Source organism: Aulostomus chinensis, chromosome 8 (assembly GCF_037954235.1).
Source record: "Aulostomus chinensis isolate RoL2024-O1b breed Wild chromosome 8, RoL_Achi_v1.0, whole genome shotgun sequence".
NCBI lineage: Eukaryota > Metazoa > Chordata > Actinopteri > Syngnathiformes > Aulostomidae > Aulostomus > Aulostomus chinensis.
This window is the reverse complement of record NC_141327.1, coordinates 12,194,004-12,214,399: the sequence shown is the minus strand read 5'-3', so window position 1 is coordinate 12,214,399 and position 20,396 is coordinate 12,194,004. Positions and strand designations below refer to the sequence as shown.

Sequence of the window (20,396 nt, the reverse complement as noted above, 5' to 3'; positions counted from 1 at the left end):
CGTGTGTGTGACACGAGCGTGTGTGTGTGTGTGCTTATGTTCAAGAGCTTACAAGAGAGGCCTGTTTACAGAGTTGATAAAGCTACAATGATAAGTCTGTATTCACACTCTGCCTGTCAGCCCTGCACATCATACACAGAAAATCAGCATGCACACACACACACACACACACACACACACACACACACAAATATGCATGTTGCTTTTATCACAAAGGCACATGTGTATATCAAGCTTGTGTCGTCCTGGTGTGGTTGGTGGAATATTTTATTGACCTCTGCGGGGAACCTGACTCCTTGCATGGAGTCCAGCCTCAGCTGCAGATTTATTCTAGAAAAATTAAAGTGAACCACAACTGAGGAAACTATTTGTGTCTTTGAAACCGCTATTGAAGAACAATTTGACAATCTGATTTAAATCCAAAATTGATGGGTTGCTCTGAATGGAGTCTTTTTTGTTCAAACTAATTTATTTATCTGCAAGTACAACACACATTAATCAGCATTCCTTGTAACGTGTCAGTGTTAGCCAGCAGGCTAATTTTCAACCACAGTCGTTCAACAGATATCCTGAAGCTGGTAAAACTCATACAATTCACAGTACAAAAGACAGCAATACAGATAAATTCTCAAGACAGAAAATAAAAGGAAATAGTTTAAAAAAAATTACACAAATGCAGCAGCGACACACACAATTTTAGCACACATACAAGCGATGCAATACAATCAAGCTTGCTAAGGTTCACGCAGAGCTTCCAAAAGAGAGGATATGAATAGCTTTTTTTTTTTTTTAATTCAAGAGAGTAATGATATCTGAATATCTAAAAGTATCAATAAAGAAAATTACTGGTTTATATTTTCATCTCCACACACAACCCGTATACCCATAAAGGAAAAGAAGATTAAAGATTACAGCAAAATCTGGCCTCAACATTTAACCCATGGCCTGCAGCGTAGCCTCAGTCAGGAGCACGTACCGTTTTATCATACATGAATATGATGGTGGAGAAACATGTAGACACGATAGGAACATACGAAGTCCGCACAGACCAGACATGGTGAAGCCAGGGCCCAAACCCAGGCAGCTGGTAATTAGCTAGGTGCAATGTGCAGGCGTCCCACGACCCACGACCCACGTCCACCTTAAGACCCATGTAGGCTACTTAGGTTGACAGATTTAGCCAAGCTATCGGTTCATGTTTTCACCAGTTTATTTTTTGACCTAACTTCAGAGTATACACCAAATACATCATTTATTAGTGTCTGACCCTTGGAGGGTAGGAGAAACAGTAAAAATGCTCCCAAACTACAAGATCTCAGCCATATTTATCACATACATGCAGACCTTTTGATAGCTAGCATTCTTTCATTTCTGTTGTCTGAACATCCCCTAAGGCATCTGGAACCCCCCCAAGGGAAGGCCTGCCTGTGGGTATATATGTTATATTTCAGAAAATATCTAATAATTTTTTTTTTCAATATATGCTAGTCTACTTTGGATCAAGGTTCCAATTAGAGCTGATTTCCAGATTTTACGAAGCCTGTGCTCATTCCCTCCCTACATTATTTATTCAGTTTGAGTCATTCAAAATTGAATATGAACAACAATTCAACCTCTGAACAGCATAGCTATCACTGACAATTTTGTTTTAACTGAAAGCTGAAATGAGGAGAAGGTCTAAATTCTAATGCATTACTCTTTTTATGTGTGGGTGTGTGTGTGTGCGTGTGTGTGTGGGGGGGGGGGGGGGTGCTTGTGGATTAACAGATGCACACCAGAGGAAGAGGACAATGACATCACCGCTGGGATTGATTTGTGCTCCAATAATGATTCATCATCAGCTACACTTCATTGTAATCCCGTGTTATTTAATGACGCGCAAACTCGGCTTTAGATAATGATGTGTACGGTGATGTTGATTTGATGGAATATCCCTTGCTGCCTGATTCGGATTCTAAATCCAAAGAGGGTTAATTTGAACAACTTCAGATGCATCATTGACGTCAAAAAATCCACAATAATTCATCATTGGAATGAAGCTGGCCATGCCAGATGTGTGTCCTTATTTTTGGATAAAATTAACAAACAATAAAACACAAAGTATTTTTCTAAAGATGACATCTAATATTTTTCACTTGTGTGGTGATAAAAATAATCTTCTTTTCTTGCAGTAACAGTGAAAGTTCAGCATAATTTAAAAGAAATGGAGCCTCTCTGGTCTGACACTTTGAACTACGGCGTCACCTGGTGGTCGTTCAAATAATTGCAGGAATGATGAACCAGCAGCTTTTTTTTTTTTATATTTTGCCCTTAATAAGGATTTGGGCTGATGTGTGCTCTCCCAGCTGTTATATGTCCTACACATTTTTAATCCATACCTTGTTATTTCAAGAGTAAAATGTGAGTACAAAAAAAAATATATTTCTGTGGTTCTCATCTGTGTAGCTTTTTTTCCTCAAACTTAACATAAATCTGTGTGATTTATATCTATTTTTAGTGGAGGTGATGTCAGTGACGGGTTTGTAGCCTCAAAAAAGAAACAAGCATGCAGATTTTTGTTTTCATGATTTACTCAAAAGAAGTCACACAGAAGAATAATTACAAACAGACCGAAAAAAAAAAAACCAAGGACAAGATTCCATTTTTTTTAAAGAATATGCCCATGTGGCACACAGCCCTTTAAAAAAAACAAAAAAACAAAACAAAACAAAACTACAGTTCAGAGGGTTTAAAAGGACTCATGGCATTTTGTTTTCCCTGTGACACTGTATTCAGTCAGTTCAGCCCTAGTACTGAGAAATGACAACAAAAATGACACAATTGTCAGTGATGAAAGAGAAATGTAACAGTTCGGTGTAGTGACACACACTTGAATCACTGGTCAAGCATCGGAGCGTGTTTGTCCTCCACTGGTTTTAGGACGTTAACTTGGCAACAAGGTAGATAAAGACAACAAACAGTACTAGACTGCGAACAGAAGAGCGGCGGAGTTTCCTTTCTCCTGATCCAGCAAGTCACTGCCAGTATCTTTCTCTGGAGAGGAGAATAAATAATGTACAAAGCTGAAAACATAGTCCACATTCTTATTTCATTCACATTTTATAAGATTATTTACAAAAAAGAAGTTTATTCTGCCTCATTTTTATCCTTTGGAAGTACTGCTGGCACTTAACATGTTTGGCATGTTTGTTTTTCAGAAGGAAAGTTATCTGCACTTTCGATTAAATTGAATCTGCAAACATATTTCATCATTTCATCTTTGTACTTAAGTATGAAATAGAGTAGGTGGCGTGTATTGGTGCAGTGGTTCTTAACCTTGGTTGACCCCCAAAAAGACCGGGAATTATTCCAATAATTGCACCGTCACAGTCGATGTGTGTACTTATGCAGATTAAAATGAACAATAATAGAAAAACAAACTTGACTTACAGCCTCATGTTCTTACAGGCCTTAGTTTAGGAAGTGTTTTCATAGTTTAAATGTTTTATTCGAGTTGTCATCGTTGACACACAAGTATAGACACAAGTTCACTCTCACACACTCACACTGTCAAAGACAAATTAAATTGAGAATGCAAAAAACAGTTTCCAGTCCAAAACATGACCCCCAGAGATTCTTTTGTGACCACCGCGTGGGCCTGGACCCCCAGGATGAGAACCCCTGCACTCATGTTCTGTGATCTGCAACTTAAATCTAAGACTAGCTGAACTATTCTGGTGGTGTAAATCCTGTTCATGTGGTAGTTCATGCAGAAAAAACAAGTATTTTTAAGTAATGTCTGACCCAGGTCTGCTTGGAACATCTTTCACATGTTCTATTCTCTCTCTCTCTCTTGTTCTCTGTTCTGCTCCCCACATCCAGTTGGAGAATCACAGCAGTGGGGATTATTTCAGGAAAGCCTCTGGCTGCTGCCATCTGCCTCCTCTCTTCCTCCTCCTGCATAACTTCCCTCTGTCTCACTGCCTCCTCCAGCGGTTTTTAGGTTTCTCCTCACACTCAGAACCCTCGCAGGTGCCAGGGAGAGGGGGCGGAGGTGCAGGGGCAGCCTTCGCTGGGGCAGGGGTGTCTGTGCTGACGCTGCTAAGCAGAGCCGGGAGCTCGTGTGAGATGGCCTTCTCTAACCTGTCCAGCAGACACCCGGCGGTCCAGCTGCAGTGGTACGAGAGCTGCTTGAAGTTAGAAACCGGATTCACCCCGAAGAAATCCTGGTAGGCCTCTTTGTCAGGCAGGTCGAACTTGCTGACGTTGGTCTTGGCCAGAATGGACTTGAAGATGTAGTACTTGTCCGGGTCAGTGACAATATCCTGGAACACCTCATGAGGGTCACTAAACCAGCCCAGCTTGTCGTAGAAGGTCTGGAGGTAGCGATCCACGAGGAGGGCATGGATGCGCACACGGATGCCATGTTGGCGGATGAAAGCAATCTTGTTCTCCATCTGGTTCTCAATCACCTGCAGGGAGAAGAGGGAGAAAAGATAAACAGGCATTCGAACAAAATAGAAAAACAGACATTTATAATGAAGGCAGTAGAGGATTAGTGTTTCTACTAGACTGCAAATGCACAATTTGCACAACGGAGCTCAAAGATAAATCACAGAGATGTTTTCACAATTCTTTAGCTACAATTAGTCCTCTTAAATCTCATGGGTGTCCTAAACTCTTGAAAGTGTTACTGGTACTTAATGAACAGTAGTGAAGTTCATGTCAGAGTGGCTACACTCTCAATAAAAACCAGTCCCACCTGGTTCAGGTCCTCCAGCAGAGAGATCTCTTCCTTCATGAAGAGCTCTCTGCTGGTGTCTGCAGCATACTCCTGAGGCCAGAAGGAGCTCACGTACACCCGAGGAGGCTCTGTGACGTTAATCAGAGGCGCCATGCTCCAGAACAGGGCCCCGTAGACCCTCATCAGGTCCTGGGTGGTGAGACTGTCGGCCTTGTTGAGGATGAGGCGGATCTGGGACTCCCGGCCCTTCATCTGCCTGAAGAGCATCTCGAGTTCCCCACCTACATCCAGCTTGGTGGGGTCGAACACCAGGAAGATAAGGTCAGCTCGATCGATGAACCACTGGCACACCTCGCTGTAGGGGTAACCTGAGGAGGAGGAGGAGGAGGAGGAAGATCCCTTCAGAACAGTCCATCCATCCAGCATCCAGCATTTTCGACTGCTTATCCTGTTAAGGGTCACAGGGGGGGCTGGAGCCTATCCCAGCAGCCTTCTGGCGTGAGGCGGGGTTTGTCCTGGACGGGTGTGTGTGATGCAAAGGAACCTATTGGCATGTGGCATCATTTCAAGTGTTGCAAAGACCTTTTTAAATATGCTGCACACTCTTTGAAAAGGTCTGATTGTTTTTGGGTCCATTCATTAGAAGTGTATCAATCTTACGTTACAAATGCCCACAAAGCTGCACTTCATGATTGTGTGTGCAATATTTTTCCAAATGTTGTTGTTCTTGTATCTTATGATTTTACACATATTGAAAAAGTTCCCCCGAGTATGCTTTTCAACAACAATATCTTTTAAATGTGGGTGAATTTCAACCTCCTTCGTGCCTGTGTGTTTGTGTGCGTCAGAGCAGCGATGAGTGTGTTTGTGTGCATGTCTGTACTTATTATGGTACTGATACTTTATTCCATGTTAAAAAGCTGGTCTAATGTGCCCCTGATGTTCCGCTGCACTGATCCCAACCACAGTGAGAAGAGACTGATTGATTAATCAAACTTCCATCATGACCACAACCACATCTGGTTGAGGGAGTCCCTGGAAAATCTTGGTGATGTTAGGAGATGAAGGTTATGCTGGTACAGGGAAACGAACATCAGCTGCTACTCTTTCATAAACACGACTCCTCTCCATTGTTACCTCTCTCCTGCTGCTTGCGGTTCTCGATGATGCCAGGGGTATCGACGAAGGTGACCCTCTCCAGCAGGTTGTGGGGCATCTCGATGCCCACCAGCCGCTCCAGAAAGCCTTGGCCGAACTTTTCCAGTGGCGAGAAAGATCGTGAGCTGTCTGCTGCCATGACGATGCCCTCGATGGAGCGAAATTTCTCGCCGTGCATGATGACGGTGTACTCGGAGGTGGTGGGCTCAGCACCTGGAGGGAGGATGGAGAGAAAGTCTGTTTGTGGGCTGCAACATATTTATTTTACAATCGTATTTAATAGTAATGTTGCCTTGATGAAGCATGTAAAACAATAACACAGTGATATTTCCTGTTTGATTATTGTTTGTTAAAAGCAGTGGACAAAGTAAACAATACCTGAGTCAAAGTTTAAATACTCCGAGTAAAACCTTCACTTGGTAAATCTCTTTACTCGCTTTAAAATGCTATAACGTTTAATTTTAAACATAGCCTGTTTAAAAGTATATCCTCTAAAATATACTTCTGAATCCTGACATATTTTTACTTTTACATTACTTCAAGTAAACATTAGACTGAGATACTTTCCCTTGAAGTGGAATAAAGTTTGTATTCATACTTACACTCAAGTACTGTTGTGTACTTTGTCCACCTTATATAAGAAAGCAAATTTGTATTGACAGTACTTCTGAATTAGTGGCAATCACAGAAAAAACAGCCCACTATTAACCTAACGTGAGACTGTTATGGTAATGGAACTATGGTTGGTTCTCAGTGGTTTCATTTATTGTCTGTTTCTCGTGTGTCCACTCGCGTGTGTCGTCTCCGAGTGTTCTCACGTCGAACCTGTGTAAAGCTCTTGCGAGGTTCCTTGAAGACCCAGCAGGTAGTTGATCATGGAGGACTTGCCAACGCTCCAGGGTCCCAGGAACAAAACCATGGGCTTTGAGGTGATCTCGCCATCTGCAGACACGGTAAGAGAGAACACAGAATGTCTGCTTAACAAAGATTAAACCGTAAACACTAGACGGCATAGGCTATAAGCACATGTGGTTAATGTCATGAAATAAAAGAGCTGGTTTGGTTCCTCTTTCCATCCATCCATTTTCTACTGCTTATCCTGTTAAGGGTCGCAGGGGGGTGGAGCCTATCCCAGCAGCCTTCAGGTGAGAGGCAGGGTTCACCCTGGACAGGTCACCAGTCCATCACAGGGCCAACACATAGAGACAGACAACCATTCACACTCACAGTCACACCTACAGTCAATTTAGAGTATCAATCAGCCTCGTCCCCTCTTGATGTCTTTGGACTGTGGGAGGAAGCTGGAGTACCAGAGAGAACCCACACAGGAACAGGGAGAACATGCAGACTCCACACAGAAAGATCCTGTGATGGAGCCGGGACTCGAACCCAGAACCTTCTTGCTGTGAGGCGACAGTGCTGACCACTGCACCACCGTGCTGCCTTGGTTCCTCTATATTATATATTGTTCTATATGACAACATTTCATCCTGAAGTATCAATGGCTTGTTACTGTTGAAGATGGACATGATTTCAAAGACAGTTTCACATATGATGACGGGATCAGTCTGAGGGTGTCCTCAGATGAGTAACTGGGGAGGAATCTTTGAAATTTGTGGAGCTATGGGATTGTTTATTTAATTTAAGCCCGACCTGATTGCGTCTTCTTCTTTTCTTTTCTTTTTTGTTTAAAAAAAAGATGTTGGAATCCAGAAGGTAAACTGCTAATTTAGTCTTCAACGGTGTTGTATTTTAACTCAAAACTGCCAATCACAAATCCTTTTTTTTAGCCATGTTTACGTTGTGATGTGGCTGTCAAAATTAACTAGAAATACTGCATTGAGATTGCAGGCGTCTGCAATGTGACAACCACCAAAAACACTTTCCGTTTATCTCTGAGTCCCAGTGGAGATTTGAGCCAAATTTGAAGAAATTCCCTCAAGACATTTCACATTGACGCAGGCACATCAAGCGACCGACATTTGACCTCAGGGCACCAAAGAATTCTTATTTTTAACATCTTTATTGAGCTATTTAAAAGCAAAAGGAAATGTATTAACTAACCAGCCACAATCACCAAATGTTCCAAAAGAGATTTTAAATTATGACTTCAAAGGAAAGATTGAAAATAAATGCTCAAGTCGACTGTAGAATCAAGTTCAAGTACACATTTTCATGTCTTAAACCGTCTTTTGGTCAAATTATTCACTTCCAAGCAGCAAATTAAAGATGTACGATTGAAGTTACACTTTAAAGATACAATCAAGCAGCTCTTCTCTGGTGCCACCGTCGGGACACCATATTGACCTCAAGAGGCAAGATGGAAAGAGCTGGAGTGCCCTGAAAAAAACAGAGCGTTTTCCATTTCACATCATTACAGCTATCCTGATTCCGTGCTTGTCCTTCTATCCTGCACCACATGGGGTCCCAGAGTCACATGGCACCATCTTCCTCCTGCTCCTCTACAGAAATACTCCTCCCTGCCTTCAAGTGCTATGGAACAAAGTTGCAGGCAGCCTGGCCTGCACAACGTTCCCTTTAATGACCAGCAGACAGAGTCCTCATTGTGCTGCTCTGTGGGTCTGGTTTGAATACTGTCAGGTCCTGGCTCCATCGCTTCTTAATTGGGACTTTATTTGGGCCTCACTCTTTCTATGCAGCGATAATTGATTGAACCATGTACTGCATGTTCACTGTGGTGAACTGATGAAGGTGGTTAAAAATGGCTGCGGGTGTATGGTCGATTTCTAATGAGTCATCTTGGCTTGAAACACAACGGTGGTGGTTCATGAGCTGAAAGATAATATCTGGATATGTGAGTTCTTGTTTTTTCCCGGTTCCAGAGTAGTTAGGTCTTAATCACACGCACAACAAAAAGCATTTTCATTAGTTTCCAATACATGAACTGAACAGCAGATCATCCTTTGATGCTGTCATGGACCTGTAAAACCCATCTGAGACGCTCAAATACGACTTCCCATCAATCTGATTTACCTGTGACTTCATGCTGCCTGAGCTCGTTGTATTTGTAAGCTTCCTCCACTGGCTTGATGGCACTGTGGTAGATGTTCAGCAGCTTCTTCATAGCAGCTAGAGAGAGGGAAGAGGGGATTTAGGATGTAGTAACTGGGATAAAATATCACAAATATCACTGTAGCAGCGCGTGATGAATTACCCTCACAAAGTTTACTGAAGTGAGCGAAAGTGATTAAGCTTTGCTGCAGGACCGTGTGGCCTCTCTGACACGAACCAGTCTGGTTTGAAAGTTTCACATTTACACTGATTAATCACCTGCCCCGAGACAGGTCTGCATGCGCGCGCGCTCTCTCTCTCTCACACACACACACACACACACACACACACACACACACACACACACACACACACACACACACACACACACACACATACATACCGCTCATGCACTCATGCCAGCACACATAGAAGCCCCAGGACTGGGACATCATGAAACAATTTTCAGAATAGTTTCAGCCCTACAAATGGTCTCAAACTTCCTGTCGTTCACATGCAAACACATCTGTTTTTCTATTCCATTGACAAAGTAGCTATAAACCTCCTGCTGGATTTTCAATCTGAGGTCTTTGTAAAATGTCTTCAAGGCGGATACAGAACTTTTGATCAAGAGGGTATTTGTGTCATTGCTATCGAGTGAGTAACGTGTGTTTTCTGTGTTTGTGCTGTGGTCATCGGTGGGATTACGTGATGTCTTTTTATTGTATTTAAGGAAAGAAAAATCAGTTTTTACCTGAGAACTCTGCTGAAGGTTCAGCATTAGCCAGTCCCAATGTCTCCTCAATGTGGGAGCGGTTCCTCAGTGATGGGCCTGTTACCGCACCTCCTGATTTTGAGGAACAGAATGTCAGTCAAGCGGTGAGGTCATGAACCCTAAATACTGAAGTAATACTTCACACACAAAGTGTATTTTGCCTTTCAAGCGCTCACAAATAGGTGTCTCAACTCTCACAAAGATTTTTGTTCCCTCCTTGAGCTTCCTGACTCCAGAATGCAATAAGAGCCAGTCATGTATATTCAGCTTGAAGTTAAGCCAAACCTTAACAATTAGCTTTTTGGGTTAAGTATTGCTTTAAATGAACAAAGACGGTCTTTGTTAAATACTGCTGACAGCGATAGTTGCTGATCGTGTCATGTCTCATACCTGACATGGCAGCTCAGTAAGTGTGATCACCAGGTGCACGACTTCCTGAGCTACGAGTGACTGGACCATCTGTGTTGAGTACAGTTACATCACGCTGTTGTCCAGTCTATCAGTCAGTTCCTCTCCTCTGCTATTTTGGTCGATTTATTTCTGTACTAGAGGTTGTAGCTAATTCTCCCTCGGCTACATGCAGTGTCAGATTCAGTAGGTTCGGCACGCCTCGGAGAGAAATGACCCGTTACAGTTAAATGCTGCAACAGGAATAACACTGAAGAACATTTGTCTATCTAATGAACATGAGTCTTTTTGAGGAGTTTTAAAGTCTAAGTGGTGAGATTTTTTGACCTATCTATTCATTGTTCTGTTGATTTTGGTCACATGCTGTGCAGCTCATTTCCAGGAGGTAAGAAACGGATGAATAAAAAGCTCTTTCTAGTAAAAAAATACAAAGCAAATAATGCTGGAGGAGGATAAACGTGATCACTAGAATACAGAACAGACCAGCCAGTTAAAAATATGACGGCCGTCACGAGACACTCACAAGGGTTTAATGAATGAGGTAGTGGAGGAGGATCAGAAGGACAGACAGGAAGCTCTTTTAGACCCATCTTTTATGTCAACACCCTCCGGTCATCAGATAATGTGTCCTTAATTACAGAGGCACAGACTAGATGTGGACTCAAATATGATCCCACTGACTCCACTTGGAGTGTCGGCGAGGTCAGACAAAGGCCTCAACTGTCAGCCAGAAGATGAAGTTCCCTCTCAGCTGCAGCTTTTATTCTGAGATGACAGCAGAGAAACCTACCACATCAAAATGAGACATATTTGTACCTTTGGCCTTGGACTGAGCAGGCTCTTCTGCAGTGACCTCCCCCACTGTCACCTCCTCCACATCAGCAGGTGTGTCCTCCACCTTGGGAGCCTCCTCCACTGCTACCTCCTCAATTTCAGCTTCAACAACCGCTTCCTCAAAAAACTCTGATGTGATGTCCTCCACAACAACTTCAGGCTCAGGTTCTAGTGCAGGTTCTTCTATCTCAATCTCTGCAGCCTCCTCTGTTACTGCTTCAGGTTCTGCAGCCTCCACTGATTCAGCTTCAGGTTGTGCAGCTTCCTCTGTTTCTGCATCAGGTTCTAAAGCTTCTTCTGATTCTGATTCAGGTTCTACAGCCTCCTCCGATTCTGCTTCAGGTTCTACAGCTTCTTTTGATTCTGCTTCAGGCTCATCTGCTTCCTCTGATTCTGCCTCAGGTTCTACAGCTTCTTCTGATTCTGCTTCAGGCTCATCAGCTTCCTCTGATTCTGATTCAGGTTCTACAGCCTCCTCTGATTCTGATTCAGGTTCTACAGCCTCTTCTGATTCTGATTCAGGTTCTACAGCCTCTTCTGATTCTGCTTCAGGTTCTACAGCCTCCTCTGATTCTGATTCAGGTTCTACAGCCTCTTCTGATTCTGATTCAGGTTCTACAGCCTCCTCTGATTCTGCTTCAGGTTCTACAGCCTCCTCTGTTTCTGATTCAGGTTCTACAGCCTCCTCTGATTCTGCTTCAGGTTCTACAGTCTCTTCTGATTTTGCTTCAGGTTCTTCAGCTTCCTCTGTTTCAAATTCGGGTTCTGCCTCAGGCTCAGCAAGTTCTATTTCAGTTTCAGGAACCTCCACAGGTTCATCTGCAACCTCCTCATCCTGAGCCTCCTCCTCCACAACCCCTCCTAAGATGGTTTCCCCCTCAGCTGCCGCTTCCACGCTGTCATGTTCATCTTCCTCTGCTTCCTCACCTGCTTGTTCGGCAGGTTCTTCCTCCTCTACATCAACCCTGGTTGGTTCTTCCTCTTCTTCAACATCTTCCTCCTCCTCTTCCTCCACTGTTTGGGCCTCCAATGGCTCAGCCTCCTCCACAGGCTCAGCATCAGCTGCGTCCCCTTCTTCCTCCTCTGCTACCTTCCCCTCAGTAGCTGCTTCCTCCTGCTCCTCTTCATCACTTGTCACATCAACAGTAGAATCAGCTTCATCTGTCTCTTCCTCAGCAGCAGCAGCTAAAGCTGATGGGGGCGTGCAGGGCTGACACCGAGCTCTCTCTGGCGCCGGCGTGTCATTGGAGGAGCTCTGGCTGGTATGCTCTTCTGTTGTGTCACATCCACAGGAGAAGAGGTCTTCCTCTGTCTGAGGGAGCTGCAGATGCACCAGAGGCTCGTCATCAGGGACGGAAGAGTCTGCCAGAAGATCTGGGAGAGGAGAGAACACTGTTAATACCATTAGATACACTACAAGCTTGAGTCTCCTTGCAAAAACGTTATTTTTTTGTACATTAGTGGAGGTTTACTCTCCACATGAAACCCTTTGAGTTTATATGTATTGCAGAGGGTTTCAATTTTATTTTCCCCACATTTTATATGACCTATTTTGCTAATATAGCTGTAACTGGGTAAAAGATAAGCATTACGTTATACTTTATGCATTTGCATTGTTGACACACTGTACTCTCTATAGAGTATTCATTTTTTCCTCTTTTCGTCGGGGTTTTGTAAGCCCATAATGGGTCTCCAACTCAACTGCACATTTATTTCTATTTCGTTTTCTCCTTTGTCTGGGTTGTTTTTTCCTCGTTTTAAACAAGTAGACAAATAAATTAAACAATAACAAATAAATGCACATAAAATAGTAAATAGGTGAACACTTCTAGTAAACAGAAACGTGAGCTGAGAATCTAACAGTGTCACAGGGAGAAAATGCTGTTTTCTGGCGAATACAGAGTTTTAGACTGAAAGTTGCATTCTCCCTGACTTTGCGCTGAGATTTTTTTCATCAAATCAAAGCCATATTTATCGATCAGATGTTAAACTGCCTGTCCGTCTCCCAGGAAGGTGTGAAACTAACTGTGGATTAATTTAAACCAGCGAGACATCTGAGGTCACCTTTGATGACAGGACAGCGCATTTGTTAGGCGATGAACACTGATGGGTGATCAGTCACTGTCGGAGATCAGGTGTTCAGCACCTCCCTGATTTAAGACTCATGTTTCAGCAACTTGGAAGGTGATACAAGGACTATTTGAGGTGCTGATATTGTGGATAGTTGTATAGACAATCAAATTGAAGGCGGCTGGGAGGACAGCATGGCTTGGGATAGAAATACTGTATTTACTGTCAATGTGTGCTTATAATCACTGAAGTAGAAGGTGTGTAAACAAAACAGCACTATCTGACTTCTTAATCATAATCAGATATAATTATATTTTAAACAGGGAACTACTTTAAATACATGTATGCACACTTCGCCCATGTTTCATTTCAAGGTACCCAAAATGTTGTAATAAAGAACATTTTTAACTCTAATTTAGGACAACTTTAACATACTAATGCCAATAAAATTGTACCTATAGAGTTTAATGAATGTGAAGACCTTTGCATACATTTAACTTCAATCTGGCGGAATAGTTTATGCCAATGTTTGTTGGTACGCAAGGCTTTTTAAAAAAAATATTGGACACTTAGCAAAAAAACAAATCCATCCAACCATTTTCTTCTGCTTATTCCTGTTAAGGGTCACAAGGGGGTGGAGCCTATCCCAGCAGCCTTCAGGTGAGAGGCAGGGTTCACCCTGGACAGGTCACCAGTCCATCACAGGACCAACACATAGGGACAGACAACCATTCACACTCACAGTCACACCTACAGTCAATTTAGAGTATCAATCAGCCTCGTCCTCTCTTGATGTCTTTGGACTGTGGGAGGAAGCTGGAGTACCAGAGAGAACCCACACAGGAACAGGGAGAACATGGAGACTCCACACAGAAAGATCCTGTGATGGAGCCAGGACTCGAACCTGGAACCTTCTTGCTGCGAGGCGACAGTGCTGACCACTGCACCACTGTGCCACCTACTAATTTTCTCAGATCAATCAAAAATAAAATACAGCACCCATTTTTATAATGTATATTCAGTACATTTACAGAGAATAAGGTGCTGGCACACATTATTCAGGGCACATAGATTTCAGTTGTCATCCTATAATAAATCAAGTTACTATGGCTTCAAAACAATCATATCTAAACTGGGGACTCCCTTTCTGTTACAACTCTACATATACATAGACTACATACATGAATAGCCTCCAAAGTCCCAGCGTATAAGAGCACAAGGCCATGACCTCCACATAAGCAAGAGGTCCCAAGACCCAGGAACACACAGTGGAACACAGCGTGATGTGAGGCGGCTAAATGTATGTTCGGTTCATGTTGCGAGGTGGAGTCTGTGTGAAGGGTGGAGACGACATGCAGCTGTCTCATGTTTCTTGTTTGCGAGGCTTCTGGATCTTTAGCTTAGAGAGAATTTAACACATAACATGTTTAGCTACAAAGTATTTCTCATTTTGCAGGCTAAAACTCAATCGCTATTATTATGTTGCAACATTCGTACATCTGAAAATGAGGCTATAATTAACACGGGCCAAGGTGGGAGCCATTACACTAAATGACAATTCCCCCGGGAACACTGGAGAGTCCATTCATTCGATTTAACTGTTGGTATTAAATGCACTCATCTTGAATTTACCTAAATCAAATTAATTGCGCCATTTCATTCGATTTAACCATGATTCAGGGGTATTAGCGACAAAACCTTTCTGTTTACCTTTATGTTAAATGTTTTTGCAAAAATTAATTACAATTTGAGGTCATGAGAGTGGTATTCTAACACTTCCCATCCACTACCATTCATTGGGCAAAGATGGTCTGGTCTCCGTGGGTTTAAGCTCCCTACAACACACAGAGGAGACAAGGGTATGTATCTTCTCGTCTGACTCTGAGGCGAATTGACAACAAGCCTTTTTCATAAAAAGTTATGATATTCCTTTATTTTATCCAGTTGTGAGAACTCGTAGAAGCCTGTGGTGGATTATGTAAAACTGTACCAACTTCCACAACACGTCTGCTGCACTGTCTAGGTGGTTTTCACCAAATACATGTTGAACGTCCCTGTCATCGGATCACAACTGTAGAAAAGCTCTGTACCTGGCAATCATCTGACTGTCCTGAATGATGCAAGCAGAACTTTGTGTCCTCTCCCTCTCCTGCACTGACATCCATGCCAATTTCCTTCCCCTATTTTAAGGCCCTGAATCACATATTAAACTATTTAGTGCTCGTGATGTTGCTTGCGGCCTCTTCGGAGGCTTTATTTGCCTCCTGATGAGACCGACAGCATTATTGACCAAAGAAATCCGCTTTATTTTTGACATAGTTTTGGTCCTGGATATTCCCAACAAATAATCTTAATCTATTCAAAGGTAAGAATATTTGGTCATGATAGATTGCGATTGGCCGACCTTTCCAGCGTTTGGTCACAACCTTAATCGACTAAAGCCCCTTTAGAAATTATCCAAGAGATGAACACTAACATGCAGCTCACAATCACCTCTGCAAATATTTAGTGTGCAAAGGTTCACATGTATTCAAGTGAGAAAGAGAATCCCATATTCTTTGTGTAATTCCTCACTGCAGTAGTTTGAGGTCTGAGACTTGCCCATCCAGTCTCTGGTAATCTCCATCCAAGGATTCAGAACTGGTTTCTTGGCCTAGCATAAGCCTATCGGAGGTGTCAGTAATTGAGTGAAACGAATGAGAGGGAAATTAGTGAGGGGTAACCGGAGGAGGGCTCTCATATGCTGCTCTGCCAGAGTCATGGAGGAGGTCTGGAAGCTGTCCAAAGACAGAGTGCTACAGGATTGTCTGCAGCGTAACATGAACAGCAGCAGCCAAAATCCTGGCGAGGATACGGTTACCTGGCATTTCATAACAAGGTCATTCCCAACTGAACATTGCCAATTGGTTTATTTTGTATCGAATAAGGTCAATGTGTTTTTGTTTTCTGCTTTCAATCATTTATTTCACATTCTGAAAGAATGATTTATAGATGTCTAAATCAATTGTGGCTTGGAGTACATGTGTATGGCTCGTCTCTGCAACACAAAGCTCTACATATAAATATGTTTCTGCTGTTCTGGCAAAATGAAATTATGCATGATTCCATGTAGTCCTCAGGTGTCTGCACGAAGTTGACAAAAAGCCGTCTATATCCTTACGTGACGTCCTTTATGTTCACATTTACATGAAACTGATGGTACATTTCCTTCCACCTGCTCTTTAAGGTGTACGCAATATGCTTCGATAGGAGTATAACTACCACTTGTACTACTACTGCAACCCTACCTTTGTAGTAACCTTTTATTCATGGTCATCATTTGATCAAATTGTCATTGTTTTCCAACACTATGGTCATTCACCAAAATACCATCAAAACAGCAGTCACCAGGCTTGCTTTTGCTTTGTGTTTAGAGCTAATCAGCATGCTAACAACATCCATCCATCCATTGTCTTTCGCTTACTCCCGTTAAGGGTCAAGGGGGGGCTGAAGCCTACTCCAGCAGCTATGGGCGAGAGGCGGGGTTCACCCTGGACAGGTCACCAGTCCATCTCAGGGCCAACACATAGAGACAGACAACCATTCACACTCACATTCACACCTACGGTCAATTTAGAGTATCAATCAGCCTCGTCCCCTCTTGATGTCTTTGGACTGTGGGAGGAAGCTGGAGTACCAGAGAGAACCCACACAGGAACAGGGAGAACATGGAGACTCCACACAGAAAGATCCTGTGATGGAGCCGGTACTCGAACCCGGAACCTTCCTGCTGTGAGGCGACAGTGCTGACCACTGCACCACCGTGCTGCAGCTAACAAAGTTACTAACTAAAAAAAAAAACATGACGATAAATATTAGACATGCTCAATGTTAGCACATTAGCAGTGATTCTAGTACATTTAGTAGCAGTACTGATTTATCTTTAACTTCTTGTCTACTGTCATCATTACTTCCAATTTTTATTGAGTTCAATAATTTTCTGTTCAAAATACCTGCAAAACTTTAGTCATCAGCCTCAATTGTTTTGTTTGAGCTCATTAGCATGCAGATCAAAATGGTAGATTTAGTAAATGTCCTATATTAGCATTTTAGCAGTAGTAGTACTATTAGTACAATTGTACAAGTAACATTAGTACAATTAGTGGTTAAAGCAGTATTAATCTATGTTCATAATTTCTTTTTATTCCGTGTCAAAATTTTTAAAAAGCGATACATGTTCATGTTTTAAAATTAATACAGTGAACATGTCAGCAAAATTGAGTGCTATTAACATTTTACTTTGTGTTTGAAGCTGATGAATGTGACACTTAGAGTCCTTTTAGCCCGTTTTTTTGTGTTTAACGCGCCACCATCTTCATTCTGTGAAAGCAAATGAACCAATAGTTCTCATCAGAGTCCTCAATCGTTGTGCTTTTTTCAAAGTTAATATTCTTAAACAACAAAATAGATTGGAGCAGTTTCAAAATTTGGTGGTAGTATTTTCTTCCATCTCATTATTTTTTTTTTTTAATTTCTGTTTTTTTGTTGTTTTTTTTAAATTCAAAAATAAAATAACATACAGTAACAGTACCGTAGAGGCTATTCTCATTTATATGCAACCAACCTGGACCGGGGGAGAACATATGAGAGCAAGACATTTATTGTGCTAATATTTTGTGTGTTTCTGTCGAACAACTCTAATGTCCAGGAGTTCCTTGCTCCCAGTACGCGGCTGTCGCAGCGGCGAAGCCTGGCCGGAGCACAGTGTGCCGGGGACAGAGAGGGACAGCTGCCACAGTGAGTCAGAGGGTGAAATGAGGAGGGATTATTCCACTCCTATTTTCAGGAAGCGTGACGTTCTTCTCTTCCTTGTGATTGTCATAAAGCTGGCATATAGCTCTGCTACACTATTGCTCCCTTCCCCTGCAACAGCATGTGGTGGACCAAGAACAATGAATACAGTCGAGCTTGAAATGATGAAAAAGTGTTCTTGCTCAGGAGCACGAACATGCAGTGAGTTTGTATTTATCTTGCATCCACTCAGGTTATTATGCCTCCATGTCAGCGACATTGTGTCTGTTGGGCTGTCTGTCCATCCATCAATATCTCCTGAGAAAATATTTTCAAAGTTCACACAAACATCCACTACGACTGAAGGATACCTGAAAATGTTTTGGTGGTCAAAGGTTAAAGGTTCGGGTCAAGGTGACAGGCACACATCAGGGAAGCATACAACTGCAAAGCTGTATTTCTGATTCAATGCTATGTTTTTCTATGCAGTACATTTGAACCCTTGTCACGACTGCCACAGCACCTTTTCTTTTCTAGTTCAGTCTGAAAATAACAATCCGACACGTTTTTCAAATCAAACTGTGCGTAAAATTGTGCTTTAAAATTCACGATTTCAGCCGTAATTAGAACTCTCTTGCCTGATTGCTGAGGACGCTGCCACATTCTGTTATTTTTTCTGATCATTGCCTGTCCCATTAGTGTCACACACATGTTCATTTTAAGACAGCGACGGGACGGTCCTGCCACTCTAGCTTTGTCACAACTCCAGTTCATTTCCATCTCCACTGGCTATCTCGTTATGTAACTCCCACCAGCCCAGCCGATGGGCTGTTCTCCTCCTTGATTTAGCAGAGGCATCCCCCTGACATGGAGCCTGCTGCTTGATGACAAATTAGCAACTCTGTACAGACGGCAGCGATGAAGCTTTATTGAGATGCTAAAAGTGCTGCTGATATCTGTAGACACAGAGTCTGTTTGTAATCTCGGTGTCATTTCAAGGACATGCAACTGAGTGAATCTTTGTGTGTCCATATGTAATAGAGATGTCTGTGTGCACTCATGGGAGACTTAAAGAGATGGTCTGCGGTATTAGCGACCCCAGTCTCTGGTGACCATTTGGTCTGAGTGATGCCTGACACCTGGCTAAAGCTGCTAGTGGAGGTCAAAACGAAACAGAGCAAGGACAGGCAAGGGCTGCAGAAACTAAAGTAAAACATCATCGTTAAAGACAGTACAGCAATAATTACACACAAACTGTTTCTAATTTGCTCGGTTTAAAAAAGCACAACCTTTCTTCGATAATCAGAGATAAACCGTGCTGTGGTAAAGTAGCATGCAAGTAACAGCTGTGAAAAGAAAAAAGGACCCAGTGGGAAAACAAATCATTTCAGGCAATTTTAGCTTTGGCTGCGGTAGAGAGTGAGTCTCTTTGTAGTCAGTCCAAGTTGCTCTGTCAGCGCTGTCACCGTGTTTCTCTCCGGGGTAGCGAGAATAAGCAGCAGGCAGGACAGTTTCCATCAGCTGGTGTCACACCTCAGTCCTGACATTTCCAATCACACACACACACACACACACACACACACACACACACACATGCACACACACACACACACACACACACACACACTGCACACTTTCCTGCCCAATCAGCCAAGTTGTGTGCATGTTGTATACAAGTGTGTGCCAAAATCTGACAAGTTTACGGAGAGTGATGGAGCTGGACAACAGACTGCTTTCCTTACACCCTCGCATCACTGAGCGGTCAAAAGGTTCAATATAACAGCCTCCAGCAATGCTAACTAACACAGTTGTATATCTATACACGGAACTTCAGTATATCTATACACGGAACTTCAAGTCAATGAACTAAAATCTCACCGTCCGCAGTCACTCAAGGAAGACATACAATATACAACACTTGCATATTTTCACAGATCAACTATCTACTATTGTGGAGCAACATCACTCTCTCTCTCACTCTCACACACACCTCATTAAATAACTCAAGAATTTAAACGTACGCAGCAGCAAGCTAACTATCTGGTTCATACCTGCAGCAGACAGGACCAGCAGAGACAGCAAGCAGCACACACACAGCGGAGACTTCATTTTGGCTGCCAGGGGCCTTCCCCTCGTCTCCACTGGATATATATACCAGTCAGGCTGAAGGTCAGGGGGCATGCCAGCGGAGGTGGAGCGCAGCAGCAACTGCTCCCATATCAGCCATTGTGTGTCAGCTGCCGGGGCCCATCTGAGATGTGGAGCGCATGGAGGCTCTAATCCACCAAAGAGCTTTAGTATGAAACTTCAGCTGCTGATGAGCTTCATTAAGGTTATTAGTGTACTCTTTTATTTCTTCAGTTAGTTGTACATTCAACAGCTGAGGAGATCTAGAAAATGTCTGTGTTTATCACTCCGCGTAATACACACTTTAATGCTTTTGAAGATTGTTTTTAACTGGAGTTAAGAGCTATTTTAGGACAAATAATCTTTTATTGGTTTAAGCATCGCGGATAAGTCGAATACATGCACAGGAACATATTTGTTAGAGCGCCTCAGTTGAGTTAAAGTCTGAGGTTCAGTGGCAAGAGTCAGGATTTGTAACATCAGAAAAGTTGAATTTGTAACAAAAGAGATTCGCTTTGA

General features: G+C 42.7%; 1 protein-coding gene across 2 annotated transcripts; it reads right to left on the bottom strand.

Moving 5' to 3' along the window:
* Positions 1–2,561: 2,561 nt before the first annotated feature.
* Positions 2,562–19,892, bottom strand: srla (sarcalumenin a). 2 transcript variants are annotated; one of them, XM_086210131.1, is made up of 8 exons: positions 19,802–19,892; positions 10,893–12,284; positions 9,648–9,740; positions 8,876–8,971; positions 6,707–6,823; positions 5,861–6,094; positions 4,742–5,091; positions 2,562–4,451 (listed from the first exon to the last, which is right to left on the bottom strand). In XM_086210131.1, exons 1-8 carry the CDS (start codon positions 19,857–19,859, stop codon positions 3,957–3,959), a joined length of 2,835 nt encoding a protein of 944 aa, XP_086066257.1. In that variant the 5' UTR covers positions 19,860–19,892; the 3' UTR covers positions 2,562–3,956. The 2 variants fall into 2 exon arrangements, with proteins under 2 accessions (XP_086066257.1, XP_086066258.1); XM_086210132.1 differs by having other exon boundaries at positions 11,838–12,284.
* Between the last annotated feature and the right edge of the window lie 504 nt (positions 19,893–20,396).